Here is an 18,134-nt window from a genome sequence, read left to right as displayed (position 1 = left end):
CATTTCGGGTAGCCTTCCACAAGCTTCCCACAATAAGTTGGATGAATTTTGGCCCATTCCTCCTGACAAAGCTGGTGTAACTGAGTCAGGTTTGTAGGCCTCCTTGCTTGCACACACTTTTTCAGTTCTGCCCACAAATATTTTATAGGATTGGGGTCAGGGCTTTGTGATGGCCACTCCAATACCTTGACTTTGTTGTCCTTAGGCCATTTTGACACAACTTTGTAAGTATGCTTGGGGTCATTGTTCAGTTGGAAGACCCACTGGCAAACAAACTTTAACTTCCTGATTGATGTCTTGAGATGTTGCTTCAATATATCCACAATTTCCCTGCCTCATAATGCCATCTATTTTATGAAGTGCACCAGTCCCTCCTGCAGCAAAGCACCCCCGCAACATTTTTATTTCACCATTATTTAACCAGGTAGGCCAGTTGAGAACAAGTTCTCATTTACAACTGCGACCTGGCCAAGATAAAGCAAAGCAGTGTGACACAAACAACAACAACACAGAGGTAAACATGTAATAAACAAACATACAGTAAATAACACAGTAAAAAAAAAGTGGTGATGCTGCCACCTCCGTGCTTCACAGTTGGGATGTTTTTTTTGGGCTTGCCAGCCTCCCCCTTTTTCCTCCAAACATAACGATGGTCATTATGGCCAAACTGTTCTATCTTTGTTTAATCAGACCAGAGGACTTTTCTCCAAAAAGTACGGTCTTTGTCCCCATGTGCAGTTGCAAACTGTAGTCAGGCTTTTTTTATGGCGGTTTTGGAGCAGTGGCTTCTTCCTTGCTGAGCGGCCTTTCAGGTTATGTCGATATAGGACTCATTTTACTGTGGATATAGATACTTTTGTACCCGTTTCCTCCAGCATCTTCACAAGGTCATTTGCTGTTGTTTTGGGATTGATTTGCACTTTTTGCACCAAAGTACGTTCATCTCTAGGAGACAGAACACATCTCCTGCCTGAGCTGTATAATGGCTGCATGGTCCCATGGTGCTTATACTTGCGTACTATTGTTTGTACAGATGAACGTGGTACCTTCAGGCGTTTGGAAATTGCTCCCAAGGATGACCCAGACTTGTGGAGGTCTACAACTTGTTTTCTGAGGTCTTGGCTGATTTCTTTTGATTTTCCCATGAGGTCAAACAAAGAGACACTGAGTTTGAAGGTAGGCCTTGAAATGTATCCACAGGTACACCTCCAATTGACTCAAATGATGTCAATTAGCCTATCAGAAGCTTCTAAGGCCATTACATAATTTCCTGGAATTTTCCAAGCTGTTTAAAGGCACATTCAACTTAGTGTATGTAAACTTCTGACCCACTGGAATTGTGATACAGTGAATTATAAGTGAAATAATCTGTCTCTAAACAATTGTTGGAAAAATTACTTGTGTCATGCACAAAGTAGATGTCCTAACCGATTTGCCAAAACTATAGTTTGTTAACAAGAAATTTGTGGAGTGGTTGAAAAACGAGTTTTAATGACTCCAACCTAAGTGTGTGTAAACTTCCGACTTCAACTGTATATATAATCCCAAGAAGCAGCCCCTGCATAGAGGCACATTTCCAGTAAAATACACTGTGGGACTATTCCAACTTCCCCCAGCCCACGCCACCCAACGTCCTCCATCATCCAACCCTGTGAGCAACAGATACAACTCTGGAGACACTCTGCAAGACTAGTTATCTTGTGTCTTCAATACGTGGCCGGATACATGGTACCAGCAGAGGGTTTCGACAAGTTACCACAGACACAAAGTCAAAATGTACTATTTTGTGAAAATGCATATAAACAAAAATGTCATTTTTGGTCTTAATTTAAGGTTAGGGTTGGGCATAAGGTTGGCAGTGTGGTTAGGTTTAAAATCACATTTTAAGAAGAACAATTATAGAAATAGGCGGGGTTTATGACTTTGTAGATGTGGCAACTAGTGATGACCCCAGCAGAGAGGAAGAGGCAAAGCGAGAGGATTTACTCAGCCCAAAATCTGTCAGCGTGAGATAAGTGTTCTTGTTTTACCTTAGTGGAGATAAGCCCTTTTTTCTATTGAGGTCTATAAGAGTTTCGAATACCGTAAGGCTTAATTGATCAAATAGAAGTTTCGCAATGTTTAGTCTGTTAAAATGTACTGATATAATTGGAGGCACGTGGAATTCTGACAACTTTGAGAAAAACGACTTGGTTTTGCCTGTTGTTCACACGCGTATCTGCCCTCTCATCGGCTAGAATTGTCCCAGCTGTTCACGCCTGCCTTCGATCACTGAGCACATTTCCATTGTTAGAGCGGTCACTCAGCTATCTTGTCAATATATTACATTATCTTCGTTACCAGTCGAACCAGCGGTTGGTAACGGGCTCACTCAGGTAGGTTTATAAAGCAATACGTTTTTAATATCTCATCTAGTTATTACAAGTTGACAAGTACATAAATACGTTTTAGTATTGTTTGTGAGCCAGATGTATTGCTCTCTGTTGGATATGCTAATTAGTTGATGCTAAGCTAACGTTAGCTACCCAGCTAGCTACCAGCTTCATCTAACGTTAGGTAACTTATCTTTCATCTTTATGACTGACCCAAGTTTTTTTTAAGATAGCCTAAGCTACGTTTGTAAAGTAGCATTGTGTCTCTTTAAACGAAGTGTATGAATTATTTAACATTGTCATAATGAACCAACAGGTTTTGTTGACATATGGCACAACTATGTAAACATTATTAGCTAACTAGCTATAGCCTGTGGCTGGCTACACATCCAATTTGCACTCAGCCTTTGGTGGTAAAGATTAAGTTAGTTAACTAGGTTAATGCCTTTCTGCATGCTTTTCGGAATCAATTCTGATTATAAAGGTCCAGCCACATCTCTATGTAAATCTGATAGCGGTCCCTCCACATTTGAATGGTTTTACACAGTAGCAGTTCTCGCACAATCAATATTATGTTTATACGTGTCCATTATTAGCTGTCAGTGATGTCCGTGTACACTTGGGACCTGCGACGCGTCTCTTATCTCCATTGTCTACAGTGTTGGAAATGCAGCCGCCACTCCCACCAGATGAAGTCAGGGAGCTGGTGTGTTCCTGTCTTCACAGGGACCCAGTAGCTGCTGACCTGAGATGCAGCCTGTTTGTTGCTGCTGCTCAGAGCTACAAGAGGGACTCACTGCTCAGACCCTACCCCCCCAGATACATCAGAGACACTGACACCAAGGAGTTTGATGAGCTGGTGAGGAGTTAGACAGGACAGAAAACACTGATACAGTGCCTTGCGAAAGTATTCGGCCCCCTTGAACTTTGCGACCTTTTGCCACATTTCAGGCTTCAAACATAAAGATATAAAACTGTATTTTTTTGTGAAGAATCAACAACAAGTGGGACACAATCATGAAGTGGAACGACATTTATTGGATATTTCAAACTTTTTTAACAAATCAAAATCTGAAAAATTGGGCGTGCAAAATTATTCAGCCCCTTTACTTTCAGTGCAGCAAACTCTCTCCAGAAGTTCAGTGAGGATCTCTGAATGATCCAATGTTGACCTAAATGACTAATGATAATAAATACAATCCACCTGTGTGTAATCAAGTCTCCGTATAAATGCACCTGCACTGTGATAGTCTCAGAGGTCCGTCAAAAGCGCAGAGAGCATCATGAAGTTCAAGGAACACACCAGGCAGGTCCGAGATACTGTTGTGAAGAAGTTTAAAGCTGGATTTGGATACAAAAGTATTTCCCAAGCTTTAAACATCCCAAGGAGCACTGTGCAAGCGATAATATTGAAATGGAAGGAGTATCAGACCACTGCAAATCTACCAAGACCTGTCCGTCCCTCTAAACTTTCAGCTCATACAAGGAGAAGACTGATCAGAGATGCAGCCAAGAGGCCCATGATCACTCTGGATGAACTGCAGAGATCTACAGCTGAGGTGGGAGACTCTGTCCATAGGACAACAATCAGTCGTATATTGCACAAATCTGGCCTTTATGGAAGAGTGGCAAGAAGAAAGCCATTTCTTAAAGATATCCATAAAAAGTTTTGTTTAAAGTTTGCCACAAGCCACCTGGGAGACACACCAAACATGTGGAAGAAGGTGCTCTGGTCAGATGAAACCAAAATTGAACTTTTTGGCAACAATGCAAAACGTTATGTTTGGCGTAAAAGCAACACAGCTGAACACACCATCCCCACTGTCAAACATGGTGGTGGCAGCATCATGGTTTGGGCCTGCTTTTCTTCAGCAGGGACAGGGAAGATGGTTAAAATTGATGGGAAGATGGATGGAGCCAAATACAGGACCATTCTGGAAGAAAACCTGATGGAGTCTGCAAAAGACCTGAGACTGGGACGGAGATTTGTCTTCCAACAAGACAATGATCCAAAACATAAAGCAAAATCTACAATGGAATGGTTCAAAAATAAACATATCCAGGTGTTAGAATGGCCAAGTCAAAGTCCAGACCTGAATCCAATCGAGAATCTGTGGAAAGAACTGAAAACTGCTGTTCACAAATGCTCTCCATCCAACCTCACTGAGCTCGAGCTGTTTTGCAAGGAGGAATGGGAAAAAATGTCAGTCTCTCGATGTGCAAAACTGATAGAGACATACCCGAAGCGACTTACAGCTGTAATCGCAGCAAAAGGTGGCGCTACAAAGTATTAACTTAAGGGGGCTGAATAATTTTGCACGCCCAATTTTTCAGTTTTTGATTTGTTAAAAAAGTTTGAAATATTTTCTCATATCAAAAGATAATTTTTGACTTCTAATTTAAACCTTCAGATGCAGCCTTTCTGCTAGAATTCAAACACATTATTCAGCGTCACTGTGTACCACACCTGTCCAGTTGGTGATGCAATGCACTGTAATCAGTACTGTACTGTGTTGATGTAGCCGGCTCTCCTAGGTTATAGACTCCTATTGTGTTCCTCCCAGCTGTCAGATGTGAGCAGTTTGCCTGGTGTGAGGGAGCTGGTGAAATTGAGACCTGGCAAAGCTGACCATCATCTGGCCCTCACACACTGGGTTCTCTTCTCCAAGAGCTTCGCTGTGAAGACACTACAGAAAGACGAGGTAAAGGCAAAGTCAATAACATGATCACCTCACTATCAACATTCTCAGATTATTGGATGTTCCTGTCAGCTCAGCATTACCATCTTATAACCTACACCTAGCGTTCACGTCAAAGGGGTTTGGATCTCTTGGCGTAACTGCTAAGGTATTTTGCTGACAGTTGCTGGTCCCGGGTTTTAGTCCTGGCCAGGGCGGCCCTTGAATATCCTTGTTCCCTTTCTCCTCTCTGCTGCCCCTTCACCAGTATGTCAAGCTCTGTAACCTGACAGAGGCTGAGGGGATCTCTAAGCCGGTCCCGGACTTTCTGTTTGAGCTAGAGTACTGCGACCAGATGAACGTTAAGTTTGAGAAGACGCGGGCGGGACGCGACCTCTTCTATGCATTCCACGGCAGCCGACTGGAGAACTTCCATTCTATCATACACAACGGACTACACTGCCACCTCAACAAGGTCAGTGCAGAAATGTGGCAGTCCCACCAGGCCTGTCGTGATGGAGATGATCTTTGGTTCCCAGTAGCCCTACTTGAGTATGGTTGATATGTTCACAGATAATTGTTATGTTGAGTCAATAGCCAATATTATCTATAGCATCATTTGAAGTTGCAGAGTAAAATCTAATAATTTGTCAGACCATTATATTTTTTTGACTGACTGACTGTTGGGTTTGGTGATTTTCCCCCACAGACGTCATTGTTCGGAGAGGGCACCTATCTTACCAGTGACCTCAGCATGGCGGTCCTCTACAGTCCCCATGGCAATGGTTGGCGCGACAGCCTCCTGGGACCGTTGCTAAGCTGTGTCGCCATGTGTGAGGTCATTGACCACCCAGACGTGAAGTGCCAGGTAAAGAGGAAAGGTACGTTTGCACAACCTCTAGGATACTTCATAACAGATGAGTGGAGACCCAGTACAGGCAGAGGTGGATATGACTTTCCTCTGAGTCTGGTTCCTCTCAAGGTTTCTTCCTTCTAGGGAGTTTTTTCTTCTGCTTGCTCTTAGGGGTTGAAAATAAATCCTGTCAATAATTATTTCCCTAAACATGTTTCAGACTCGGAGATCATTGACCGGCAGCGATCCAGAGCCAGGAACAGTGAAGGAGGAGAGGTCCCTCAGAAGTACTTTGTGGTCACCAACAATCAGCTGCTCCGAGTCAAATACCTGCTAGTGTACTCTCAGAGAAGACACCTGTCCAGGTTAGTACCTGCTAGTGTACTCTCAGAGAAGACACCTGTCCAGGTTAGTACCTGCTAGTGTACTCTCAGAGAAGACACCTGTCCAGGTTAGTACCTGCTAGTGTACTCTAGGAGAAGACACCTGTCCAGGTTAGTACCTGCTAGTGTACTCTAGGAGAAGACACCTGTCCAGGTTAGTACCTGCTAGTGTACTCTCAGAGAAGACACCTGTCCAGGTTAGTACCTGCTAGTGTACTCTCAGAGAAGACACCTGTCCAGGTTAGTACCTGCTAGTGTACTCTCAGAGAAGACACCTGTCCAGGTTAGTACCTGCTAGTGTACTCTCAGAGAAGACACCTGTCCAGGTTAGTACCTGCTAGTGTATTCTAGGCGAAGACACCTGTCCAGGTTAGTACCTGCTAGTGTACTCTCAGAGAAGACACCTGTCCAGGTTAGTACCTGCTAGTGTACTCTAGGAGAAGACACCTGTCCAGGTTAGTACCTGCTAGTGTACTCTAGGAGAAGACACATGTCCAGGTTAGTACCTGCTAGTGTACTCTCAGAGAAGACACCTGTCCAGGTTAGTACCTGCTAGTGTACTCTCAGAGAAGACACCTGTCCAGGTTAGTACCTGCTAGTGTACTCTAGGAGAAGACACCTGTCCAGGTTAGTACCTGCTAGTGTACTCTCAGAGAAGACACCTGTCCAGGTTAGTACCTGCTAGTGTACTCTAGGAGAAGACACCTGTCCAGGTTAGTACCTGCTAGTGTACTCTCAGAGAAGACACCTGTCCAGGTTAGTACCTGCTAGTGTACTCTCAGAGAAGACACCTGTCCAGGTTAGTACCTGCTAGTGTACCCTAGGAGAAGACACCTGTCCAGGTTAGTACCTGCTAGTGTACTCTCAGAGAAGACACCTGTCCAGGTTAGTACCTGCTAGTGTACTCTCAGAGAAGACACCTGTCCAGGTTAGTACCTGCTAGTGTACTCTAGGAGAAGACACCTGTCCAGGTAAGTCACCTGTATAGATGGAGCACTATTGTTAAAGTCCAACACCTCTTTGACACACTGCTAACTGGATGCACAAATGCGGTCAAATATATTGGCACCTTGCACTTTACAATCGAGCAGAATGTTCTGTTTTTTCTTTTCAAAATTGGTTCAATGTTACCTGCAATTTACCACATGTGAGATGATAAATTACACAGTAAACAAGAATCATTGCCTCCAATGAAATGTATTTGAATTTAGAATAATTTAGTCCATTTTTTTACTTTTTTACTTCTATCTCAATTTCACTTTAGATCATTATTGTTTTTTTGTTCCTGTGCATTTGTAAATCAAACAAATAAATTTTTTCAACTTCAAGTGATTTGATAAAAAATAGAGAATGCATATATATTTTACCATCTGTGTTATCTTTGCTGCCCTCTAGTGGTGTCTTGGTGTGTTGCCAGTACATTGGGAAAAGGATGAACTTTCCAGCTTGGCGTCAGCAGCCACTTCAGATTTTCATTGCCGTTCCAACTCCTATATGCGTTTACTGCTTCTGTAGTGCAGATGTAGTCTTTTGACTTGTGTGATGTGATTTTTTTTTTTTGTGATGTTTCCAGACATTCCCAGGGCAGGTCGTGGCTGGTCAGACATCACTTTGCCATTATGATGAGTCTCTATCTGCTGCTACTCATCTTCATCGGTACCTTCAACTCCACCACATTCCTCTCCTTCTGGAACCGGCTCTTCCGGTGACGTCATGGTGCTTTTCGACTTCAGCCCAAGATGGTCCAGCCTGAGGCTTCCTATGGGCTTAAACCCTGGGGTTTTACTAGGGAAATTGTTTCCTTTCCAACCCTTGGGCTTGACCCTAAGGCACGAGCGTGAAACTCATTCCACGGAGTGCCGAGTGTCTGCAGGTTTTCGCGCCTCCCTTGTACTTGATTGATGAATTAAGGTCACTGATTAGTAAATAACTCCCCTCAACTGGTTGTCTAGGTCTTAATTGAAAAGAAAAACCAGCAGACACTAGAGCCTCCATGGAATGAGTTGGAGACCACTGCACTTCAAACTTGGGAAGAGCAGTGTGTCAAGTTCAACAACCTGTGAAATTTCAACAGTTTCTTATGAGAAGGAATAGTTCATCTAGACATGGACCATTCTTCTCATTCATAGTGCCTTCCCTAACACAGAGACAGACCAGACGGACAGACCAGACGGACGGACAGCACAGGAGACAGACCAGATGGACGGACAGCACAGGAGACAGACCAGATGGACGGACAGCACAGGAGACAGACCAGATGGACGGACAGCACAGGAGACAGACTGGACGGACAGCACAGGAGACAGACTGGACGGACAGCACAGGAGACAGACCGGACGGACGGACAGCACAGGAGACGGACCAGGCATACGGACCGGACGGACAGATGGACAGCACAGGAGACGGACCAGACGGACGGACCGGACGGACGGACCGACAGCACAGGAGACGGACCGGACGGACAGCACAGGAGACGGACCGGACGGACAGGAGACGGACGGACGGATGGACAGCACAGGAGACGGGCGGATGGACGGACGGACGGACAGCACAGGAGACGGACGGACGGACGGCACAGGAGACGGACGGCACAGAAGACGGACCGGACGGACGGACGGCACAGGAGACGGACCGGACGGACGGACAGCACAGGAGACGGACCGGACGGACGGACAGCACAGGAGACGGACCGGACGGACGGACAGCACAGGAGACGGACCGGACGGACGGACAGCACAGGAGACGGACCGGACGGACGGACAGCACAGGAGACGGACCGGACGGACAGCACAAGAGACGGACCGGACGGATGGACAGCACAGGAGACGTGGGCAAACAGGACAAACACCTTAACACTGTTCCCATTTCATGTGTTTTCCATCTTACATCCCTTTGTATGTACAGTATACATGGTTATCACAGCTATGGTTATAACACCCTCACATGCTGACAACATCGCCCGCGTCTCATGAGCGAGCATTGCAAAAATACGTGTACACATACATGTTATTCAATCATTGCAGCCACACTGTTCACGCGTGTCAACGAGCGTCTTGCGAAGACGGCCAGCGCTTTGTGACGCTTGACGTGCTGTGAGTCTCTCCTCTCCCATCTCCTCATTGGTTTTTAGGAGCATATACTCACATGGGTGATTGAAAGATGAACTGCGGTCCACTATCCACTCCAGTTGGTGGTGGTAATGCACCTTAAAGTTGGTTGCCAACCCCCATATTTATTTGTATTTATTTCACCTTTATTTAACCAGGTAGGCAAGTTGAGAACAAGTTCTCATTTACGACACACAACAACACAGAGTTGTTACACATGGAGTAAAACAAACATACAGTCAATAATACAGTAGAAAAATACGTATAAATACAATGTGAGCAAATGAGGTGAGATAAGGGAGGTAGAGGCAAAAAAAAGGCCATGGTGGAGAAGTAAATACAATATAGCAAGTAAAACACTGGAATGGTAGATTTGTAGTGGAAGAATGTGCAAAGTATAAATATAAATAATGGGGTGCAAAGGAGCAAAATAAATAAATACAGTAGGGGAAGAGGTAGTTGTTTGGGCTAAATTATAGATGTTCTATGTACAGGTGCAGTAATCTAAAGTCCGAAGAAGAAGCCTGAAGGAGGAGAGATTACTAGAAACTAACTAGGTTTCCCCATTTATCTGTGGATTCATTATCTGAGTAGAGGACCTTGGGCATTTCAAGTAAAATAACAACCTAAGGTTTATATCCCAGGACAAGCTAGCTAGCAACAGCAAGCTAGCTAGCAACAGCAAGCTAGCTAGCAACAGCAAGCTAGCTAGCAACAGCAAGCTAGCTAGCAACAGCAAGCTAGCTAGCAACAGCAAGCTAGCTAGCCAAATAGGACAAATTAGCTAGCAACAGCAAGCTAGCTAAATTGCCATATATGTTTAATGCTTTTTGACCTGGGTGGACAAAATCAACATGCGCGCGATTGCGGACGCACGCGGAGCGGTGTGGTCAGCACACAAGACTGTTTTCACATGAAGGAAACCATGCTTTGAGTCATTTCCTGTTGTTGAAAGTAAACGTTATCATGGACTACTATGTAATATCGCTGAGTAGCCTTTTTAATCACTAACAAACAGGTTTTGAGGTCAATTTCAGTACATTGAAATGTCATATTCCTTCATTAATATGTCATTTAACAGACGCTTTTATCCAATGCGACTTAGTCATGCATGCATATGGTTTACGTATGGGTTGTCCCGGGAATCAAACCCACTATTTTGGCGTAGCAAGCGCAACAGAGGACCATTGAAAAGCATTGAAGAGAATAGGAATTTCAGTGTACTTCCTAAAATAACTGGAATTAAAATGAAATTGACCCTGCTAACAAAAATACAGTGCATTCGGAAAGTATTCAGACCCCTTGACTTTTTCCACATTTTTTTGTAAAAAGTATTCAGACCCCCCCCCCCCCCAGTCTACACACACACTACCCCATAATGACAAAGCATAATGACCATAATGACAAAGCAAAAACAGGTTTTATAGAAATATTTGCAAATGTATAACATTTGTTAAAGTATTCAGACCCTTTACTCAGTACTTTGTTGAAGCATCTTTGGAAGCGTTTACAGTCTTGGTTCCAATCAATTGAATTTACCAGAGGTGGACTCCCAAGTTGTAGAAACATCTCAAGGATGGTCAATGGAAACAGGATGCAACCTGAGCTCAATTTTGAGTCTCAAAGCAAAGGTTCTGAATACTTATGTAAATAAAGGTATTTGTCTTTTTATTTTGAATACATTTGCAAAAATGTCTAAAACCCTGTTTTCACTTTGTCTTTATGGGGTCTTGTGTAGATTGATTTTTTATTTATTTAAATGTTTTAATACTTTTTAGAATCCGGCTGTAACGTAACAAAATGTGGGAAGGGGTCTGAATACTTTCCGAATGCACTGTATACAGTTAAATTGTGCTCAGTTTTAAAAAAAAAAAATGTTTTTATTGTTGCACAACTACTTACATTTTGCCTGCATCTGCCTTACGCTTAATGAATATAAAATACTGCTAAGATTGTTGCTTTCATCAGTAATCACTGCTATATCAGTCTGCAATAGTGTACTTCTGGGTTGTGTTCATTAGGGCACACAGTAGCAAAACGTTTCGCAAACAGAAACAAATGTGTTTCTTATTGGACAAGGAGTCCTGTCAATGTAGTCCCTGTATCTGTACATCTTTGTGGTCAACGTCTTCGTTGGTCTGTTGTTTTTTTATTACCTCATGACAAGTGAAGGACTTTCCCTGGTTGTTATTAAACAATTTGAGTTGGCTTATGCTTAGCTGTTGTCCTTTTTATAATGAAAAACCACTTGAATTTGTCAAGAGGACCCTAATTCTTGAAGAGCTGTTATATATTCTTTATACATCATTTAATCGTTTTATTGTTATAAGATATTCCCAAAACAATCATATCAAATAAAATGTGCTTTTTGTATCGCTTATAACATTTTCATTTCTTACATTTGGATCTTAATCGTAACAAATATATTTGGGATTTTTTTTTTCTCCCTTTTTTTGAGACAATTAAATGTTTATTTAACTTGGGGATTATAGCTGCAACAAACATCAAGATTAGCTAATAGGCTGTTTCTCATGAAATATCACATCTCAACAGCACTTTACAAACTATACAAGTTTAGACAGAGCCAGCGTAGCTAGTGGACTGTTTCTCTTAAACCCAAAGGATTTGAGGTTGGGAGTATTCAGATATTTCTATGTAAACAAAAAGTGAAAAGAATTGTAGATACTCTTGGTGTAGATACTGTTGGTGACTGTGGCCTGTAAATTAAAACTTACTGGTTTGTTGGATGATCCACTACTTGGCCAAAAGTATGTGGACACCTGCTTGTTGAACATCTCATTCCAAAATCATGGGCATTAACTTGGAGTTGGTCCCCCCTTTGCTATAACAGCCTCCACTCGACTGGGAAGGTTTTCCACTAGATGTTGGAACATTGCTACAGGCACGTGCTTCCATTCAGCGACAAGAGCATTCGTGAGGTCGGGCACTGATGTTGGGTGATTAGGCCTGGTTCGCAGGCGGCGTTCCAATTCATCCCAAAGGTGTTCGATGGGGTTGAGGTCAGGGCTCTGTGCAGGCCAGTCAAGTTCTTCCACACCGATCTCAACAAATCATTTCTGTATGGGCCTCGCTTTGTGTACAGGGGTGTTATCATTCTGAAACAGGAAAGGACATTCCCCAAACTGTTGCCACAAAGTTGGAAGCACAGAATCTTCATTGTATACTGTAGCGTTGATTTCCCTTCACTGGAACTAAGGGGCCTAGCCTGAACCATGAAAAACAGCCCCATACCATTATTCCTCCACCAAACTTTACAGTTGGCATTATGCATTCGGGCAGGCAGTGTTTTCCTGGCATCAGCCAAACCCAGATTTGTCTGTCAGACTGCCAGAGGGTGAAGCGTGATTCATCACTCCAGAGAACACATTTCCACTGCTCCAGAGTGGCGACGAGCTTTACACCACTACAGCCGACGCTTGGCATTGCACACGGTGATCTTAGGCTTGTGTGCGGCTGCTTGGCCATGGAAACACATTTCATGAAGCTCCCAACGAACAGTTATTGTGCTGACGTTGCTTCCGGGGGCAGTTTGGAACTCGTAGTGACAGTTGCAAACGAGGACAGATTAATTTTACGTGCTTCAGCACTCGCCGGTCCCGTTCTGTGAGCTTGTGTGGTCTACCACTTTGTGGCTGAACCGTTGTTGCTCCTAGATGTCTCCACTTCACAATAACAGCACTTACAGTTGACCGGGGCAGCTCTAGCGTGGCAGAAATTTTACGAACTGACTTGTTAGAATGGTGGCATCCTTTGACTCTGCCACGTTGAAAGTCACTGAGTCCTTCAGTGAGGCCATTCTTCTGCCAATGTCTGTCTATGGAGATTGCATGGCTGTGTGCTCGATTTTATACACCTGTCAGCAACGGGTGTGGTTGAAATAGCTGAATACACTCATTCGAATGGGCTGTCCACATACTTTTGTATATATAGTGTACATCTATAGGTGTAGACAGAGAGTAGAATGTGGATGTTATCCTGTGGAGAGATGAGAAGAACCAGAAAAGCATTCGAAACACTTGTTTGTTGTATAACTTCTTATTGGTCTGTGTGTTCCTCCATATTGTAACTTTATCATGCTGCCTGTCCGTGGGAATGTTTTATGACAGCTGGATCCCTGAAGGTCCATTCTTATCTGTGTTTATTATCAGTGGACAACAGGACCAATACACGGGCTTGATAACAGTGGCGGCTAGCTTTGTTCACCGAGGAGTCTGCCATACACAAGCTATTATGTAAATATATCACTGCCTGTTCTGTCCCTGTCCAGATAACACAAGTGTCACGGTCTTCCCCCTCTTCATCTGAAGAGGAGAGGCGAGAAGGATCAGAGGACCAAAATGCGGCGTGGTATGTGTTCATAGTGAATATTTAATTAAAGAAAGTACTGAACACTGCAACACTTTACAAAAACAATAAACCAATAATGACCGTGAAGCTACAAATGAGACCTGTGCTGACACAAGCAACTAGCATAGACAATCACCCACAAACAAACAGTGCAACCCAGGCTACCTAAGTATGATTCTCAATCAGAGACAACTAATGACACCTGCCTCTGATTGAGAACCATATTAGGCCGAAACATACAAATCCCCAAATCATAGAAAAACAAACATAGACTGCCCACCCAACTCACGCCCTGACCATACTAAATAAATACAAAACAACGGAAATAAAGGTCAGAACGTGACAACAAGGCTGTCCCTGTCCAGATAACACAAGGCTGTCCCTGTCCAGATAACACAAGGCTGTCCCTGTCCAGATAACACAAGGCTGTCCCTGTCCAGATAACACAAGGCTGTCCCTGTCCAGATAACACAAGGCTGTCCCTGTCCAGATAACACAAGGCTGTCCCTGTCCAGATAACACAAGGCTGTCCCTGTCCAGATAACACAAGGCTGTCCCTGTCCAGATAACACAAGGCTGTCCCTGTCCAGATAACACAAGGCTGTCCCTGTCCAGATAACACAAGGCTGTCCCTGTCCAGATAACACAAGGCTGTCCCTGTCCATGTTCTTGGATATCAGCTATTGGATAGAAGAAGAAACACTAGTTTAGTCAGTGAGGATGTATTTATGTTAATGAACGTGCTTTTGAATCGTAGTAATATGGAAATATGTTGTGCAATCTTGTATCAATGGTTTACTTACCAACTGAAAACATTTAGAAAAGGGTCGGCTTGCAAAACAATTTATAGCTATTTAATTTTATTTATTTTATTTTATGACTTTAAACAATGATATTTCTCAACTGATATTTTAATCAATAAATACAGTATGTTCCCACGGAACAGATTTATTAAACATTTGCATTAGAACAAAGTTGGTTCCAGAAGAAAGTTAATAGCTGAAAACTAATCTAATCACTAATCTGTCAGTTTTTAATTTTTTATTTATCAACCTTGATGTACCTTCGTGCCCTACATTCCCTCTGGAAAATAACCTAAACATCCAAACTAGGTGTATAATATATATATATATATATATATATTTTTTAATGCTTTCAGACTGTGTCCTACTTAACTGTGGTTTTATCAGATTTCACAATGTTTTTATTAATGAATACCTTTTGGAATTAAAATGGTTGCGGAGAAGCAGCTGACATCATCTTGATTTATTTGTTTTATCGCCATCCTTAAATTTGATCGTGTGTGGTCTTTTAGAAACCTGTGATTGTAACTGAGATATTAAAAATGTCTGTGGAATGACTGATAACTCGGCTGCTCAATGAACACCTACTTCTCACAAAAATGACCACCTGTACTTGTTGAATTCAGTTTTTTTTTTCTCCCTTTCTTGATGACTATTTCTTCACCAGAAGCCACTTTATATAAGCCAGACAGACATCTGAAGGACGTTCAGAGAACAAACAGCCTATTGTTGGGCCAGGCAGTATTCCTGTCTTCTACTGACTTTGTTATTGTAGGCTCATAAAGACGGTTATTCAGTAACCTCTATGCAGGTGTACAGTGCGTTCAGAAAGTGTTCACACCCCTTGGTTTTTTCCCACATTTTCTGTTACAGCCTGATTTATATATATATATATTTTTCAATACCCCATAATGTCAAAGTGGAATTATGTTTTTACACTTTTTTTTACAAATGTATTAAAAATGAAAAGCTGAAACGTCTTGATGTCAATAAGTATTCAACCCATTTGTTATGGCAAACCTAAATAAGTTCAGGAGTAAACATTTGCTTAACAAGTCACATAAGTTGCATGGACTCACTCTTTATGCAATAATAGTGCTGGCTGCATCATAGTGCTGGCTGCATCATAGTGCTGGCTGCATCATAGTGCTGGTTGCATCATAGTGCTGGTTGCATCACAGTGCTGGCTGCATCATAGTGCTGGTTGCATCATGGTGCTGGTTGCATCATAGTTCTGGCTGCATCATAGTGCTGGCTGCGTCATAGTGGTGGTTGCATCATAGTGGTGGTTGCATCATAGTGCTGGCTGCATCATAGTGGTGGTTGCATCATAGTGGTGGTTGCATCACAGTGCTGGCTGCATTATAGTGCTGGCTGCATCATAGTGGTGGTTGCATCATAGTGCTGGTTGCATCATAGTGGTGGTTGCATCACAGTGCTGGCTGCATCATAGTGCTGGCTGCATCATAGTGGTGGCTGCATCATAGTGGTGGTTGCATCATAGTGCTGGTTGCATCATAGTGCTGGCTGCATCATAGTGGTGGTTGCATCATAGTGGTGGTTGCATCACAGTGCTGGTTGCATCACAGTGCTGGCTGCATCATAGTGCTGGTTGCATCATAGTGCTGGTTGCATCATAGTGGTGGCTGCATCATAGTGCTGGTTGCATCATAGTGCTGGTTGCATCATAGTGCTGGTTGCATCATAGTGCTGGCTGCATCATAGTGGTGGCTGCATCATAGTGCTGGCTGCATCATAGTGGTGGCTGCATCATAGTGGTGACTGCATCATAGTGCTGGCTGCATCATAGTGCTGGTTGCATCATGGTGCTGGCTGCAAATGTTTGTTTTTTTACAAATGTATTAAAAATGAAAAGCTGAAACGTCTTGATGTCAATAAGTATTCAACCCATTTGTTATGGCAAACCTAAATAAGTTCAGGAGTAAACATTTGCTTAACAAGTCACATAAGTTGCATGGACTCACTCTTTATGCAATAATAGTGCTGGCTGCATCATAGTGCTGGTTGCATCATAGTGCTGGCTGCATCATAGTGGTGGCTGCATCATAGTGCTGGCTGCATCATAGTGGTGGCTGCATCATAGTGGTGACTGCATCATAGTGCTGGCTGCATCATAGTGCTGGTTGCATCATGGTGCTGGCTGCAAATGTTTTTTTTTTTACAAATGTATTAAAAATGAAAAGCTGAAACGTCTTGATGTCAATAAGTATTCAACCCATTTGTTATGGCAAACCTAAATAAGTTCAGGAGTAAACATTTGCTTAACAAGTCACATAAGTTGCATGGACTCACTCTTTATGCAATAATAGTGCTGGCTGCATCATAGTGCTGGCTGCATCATAGTGCTGGCTGCATCATAGTGCTGGCTGCATCATAGTGCTGGCTGCATCATAGTGCTGGTTGCATCACAGTGCTGGCTGCATCATAGTGCTGGTTGCATCATGGTGCTGGTTGCATCATAGTGCTGGCTGCATCATAGTGCTGGCTGCGTCATAGTGGTGGCTGCATCATAGTGGTGGTTGCATCATAGTGCTGGTTGCATCATAGTGCTGGCTGCATCATAGTGGTGGTTGCATCATAGTGGTGGTTGCATCATAGTGGTGGTTGCATCACAGTGCTGGTTGCATCACAGTGCTGGCTGCATCACAGTGCTGGTTGCATCATAGTGTTGGTTGCATCATAGTGGTGGCTGCATCATAGTGCTGGTTGCATCATAGTGCTGGTTGCATCATAGTGCTGGTTGCATCATAGTGCTGGCTGCATCATAGTGGTGGCTGCATCATAGTGCTGGCTGCATCATAGTGGTGGCTGCATCATAGTGGTGACTGCATCATAGTGCTGGCTGCATCATAGTGCTGGTTGCATCATGGTGCTGGCTGCATCATAGTGCTGGCTGCATCATAGTGGTGGTTGCATCATAGTGGTGGCTGCATCATAGTGCTGGCTGCATCATAGTGCTGGTTGCATCATAGTGCTGGTTGCATCATAGTGCTGGCTACATCATAGTGCTGGTTGCATCATCTTATAGGTATGCTTGTAATCATCAAGGACTGGGGAGTTTTTCAGGATAAAAAATAAACGGAACTAAGCACAGGCAACATCCTAGAAGAAAACCTACTTCCTTCTGCTTTCACCAGACAGTTGGAGATGAATTCACCTGTCAGCAGTACAATAACCTAAAAAAAAACAAGGCGAAATCTACACTGCCGTTTCTTACCAAGAAGACAGTGAACGTTCCTGAGTGGCCTAGTTACATTTTTGACATACGTCTATTTGAAAATCTAGCAATGATCAACAACCAATTTGACAGAGCTTGAAGAATTAAAAAAATAATAATAATGGGCAAATGTTGCACAATACCGGTGTAGAAAGCTCTTACTTACCCAGAAAGCCTCACAGCTTTTATTGCTGCCAAAGGTCCTCTCCAAAAAGTATTGACTCAGGGATGTGAACACTTAAGTAAATGAGATATTTCTGTATTTTATTTTCAATAGATTTGCTAAAATGTCTAAAAACATGTTTCTTAGCTTTTTCATTATGGGGTGTTGT

The 18,134-nt window shown here is 43.1% G+C and overlaps 1 protein-coding gene across 1 annotated transcript; it reads left to right on the top strand.

Moving 5' to 3' along the window:
• The first annotated feature begins 1,949 nt into the window (after positions 1-1,949).
• Positions 1,950-8,719, top strand: LOC110521226 (protein mono-ADP-ribosyltransferase PARP16). Its single transcript, XM_036968679.1, has 7 exons — positions 1,950-2,375; positions 3,032-3,231; positions 4,937-5,074; positions 5,319-5,525; positions 5,760-5,931; positions 6,124-6,268; positions 7,860-8,719. Exons 2-7 carry the CDS (start codon positions 3,040-3,042, stop codon positions 7,993-7,995), a joined length of 990 nt encoding a protein of 329 aa, XP_036824574.1. The 5' UTR covers positions 1,950-2,375; positions 3,032-3,039; the 3' UTR covers positions 7,996-8,719.
• Positions 8,720-18,134: the final 9,415 nt, after the last annotated feature.

Source organism: Oncorhynchus mykiss, chromosome 30, assembly GCF_013265735.2.
Source record: "Oncorhynchus mykiss isolate Arlee chromosome 30, USDA_OmykA_1.1, whole genome shotgun sequence".
NCBI classification, from domain to species: domain Eukaryota; kingdom Metazoa; phylum Chordata; class Actinopteri; order Salmoniformes; family Salmonidae; genus Oncorhynchus; species Oncorhynchus mykiss.
Note: the sequence above shows the minus strand (reverse complement) of the source record. Positions and strands in the feature narration are given on the sequence as shown.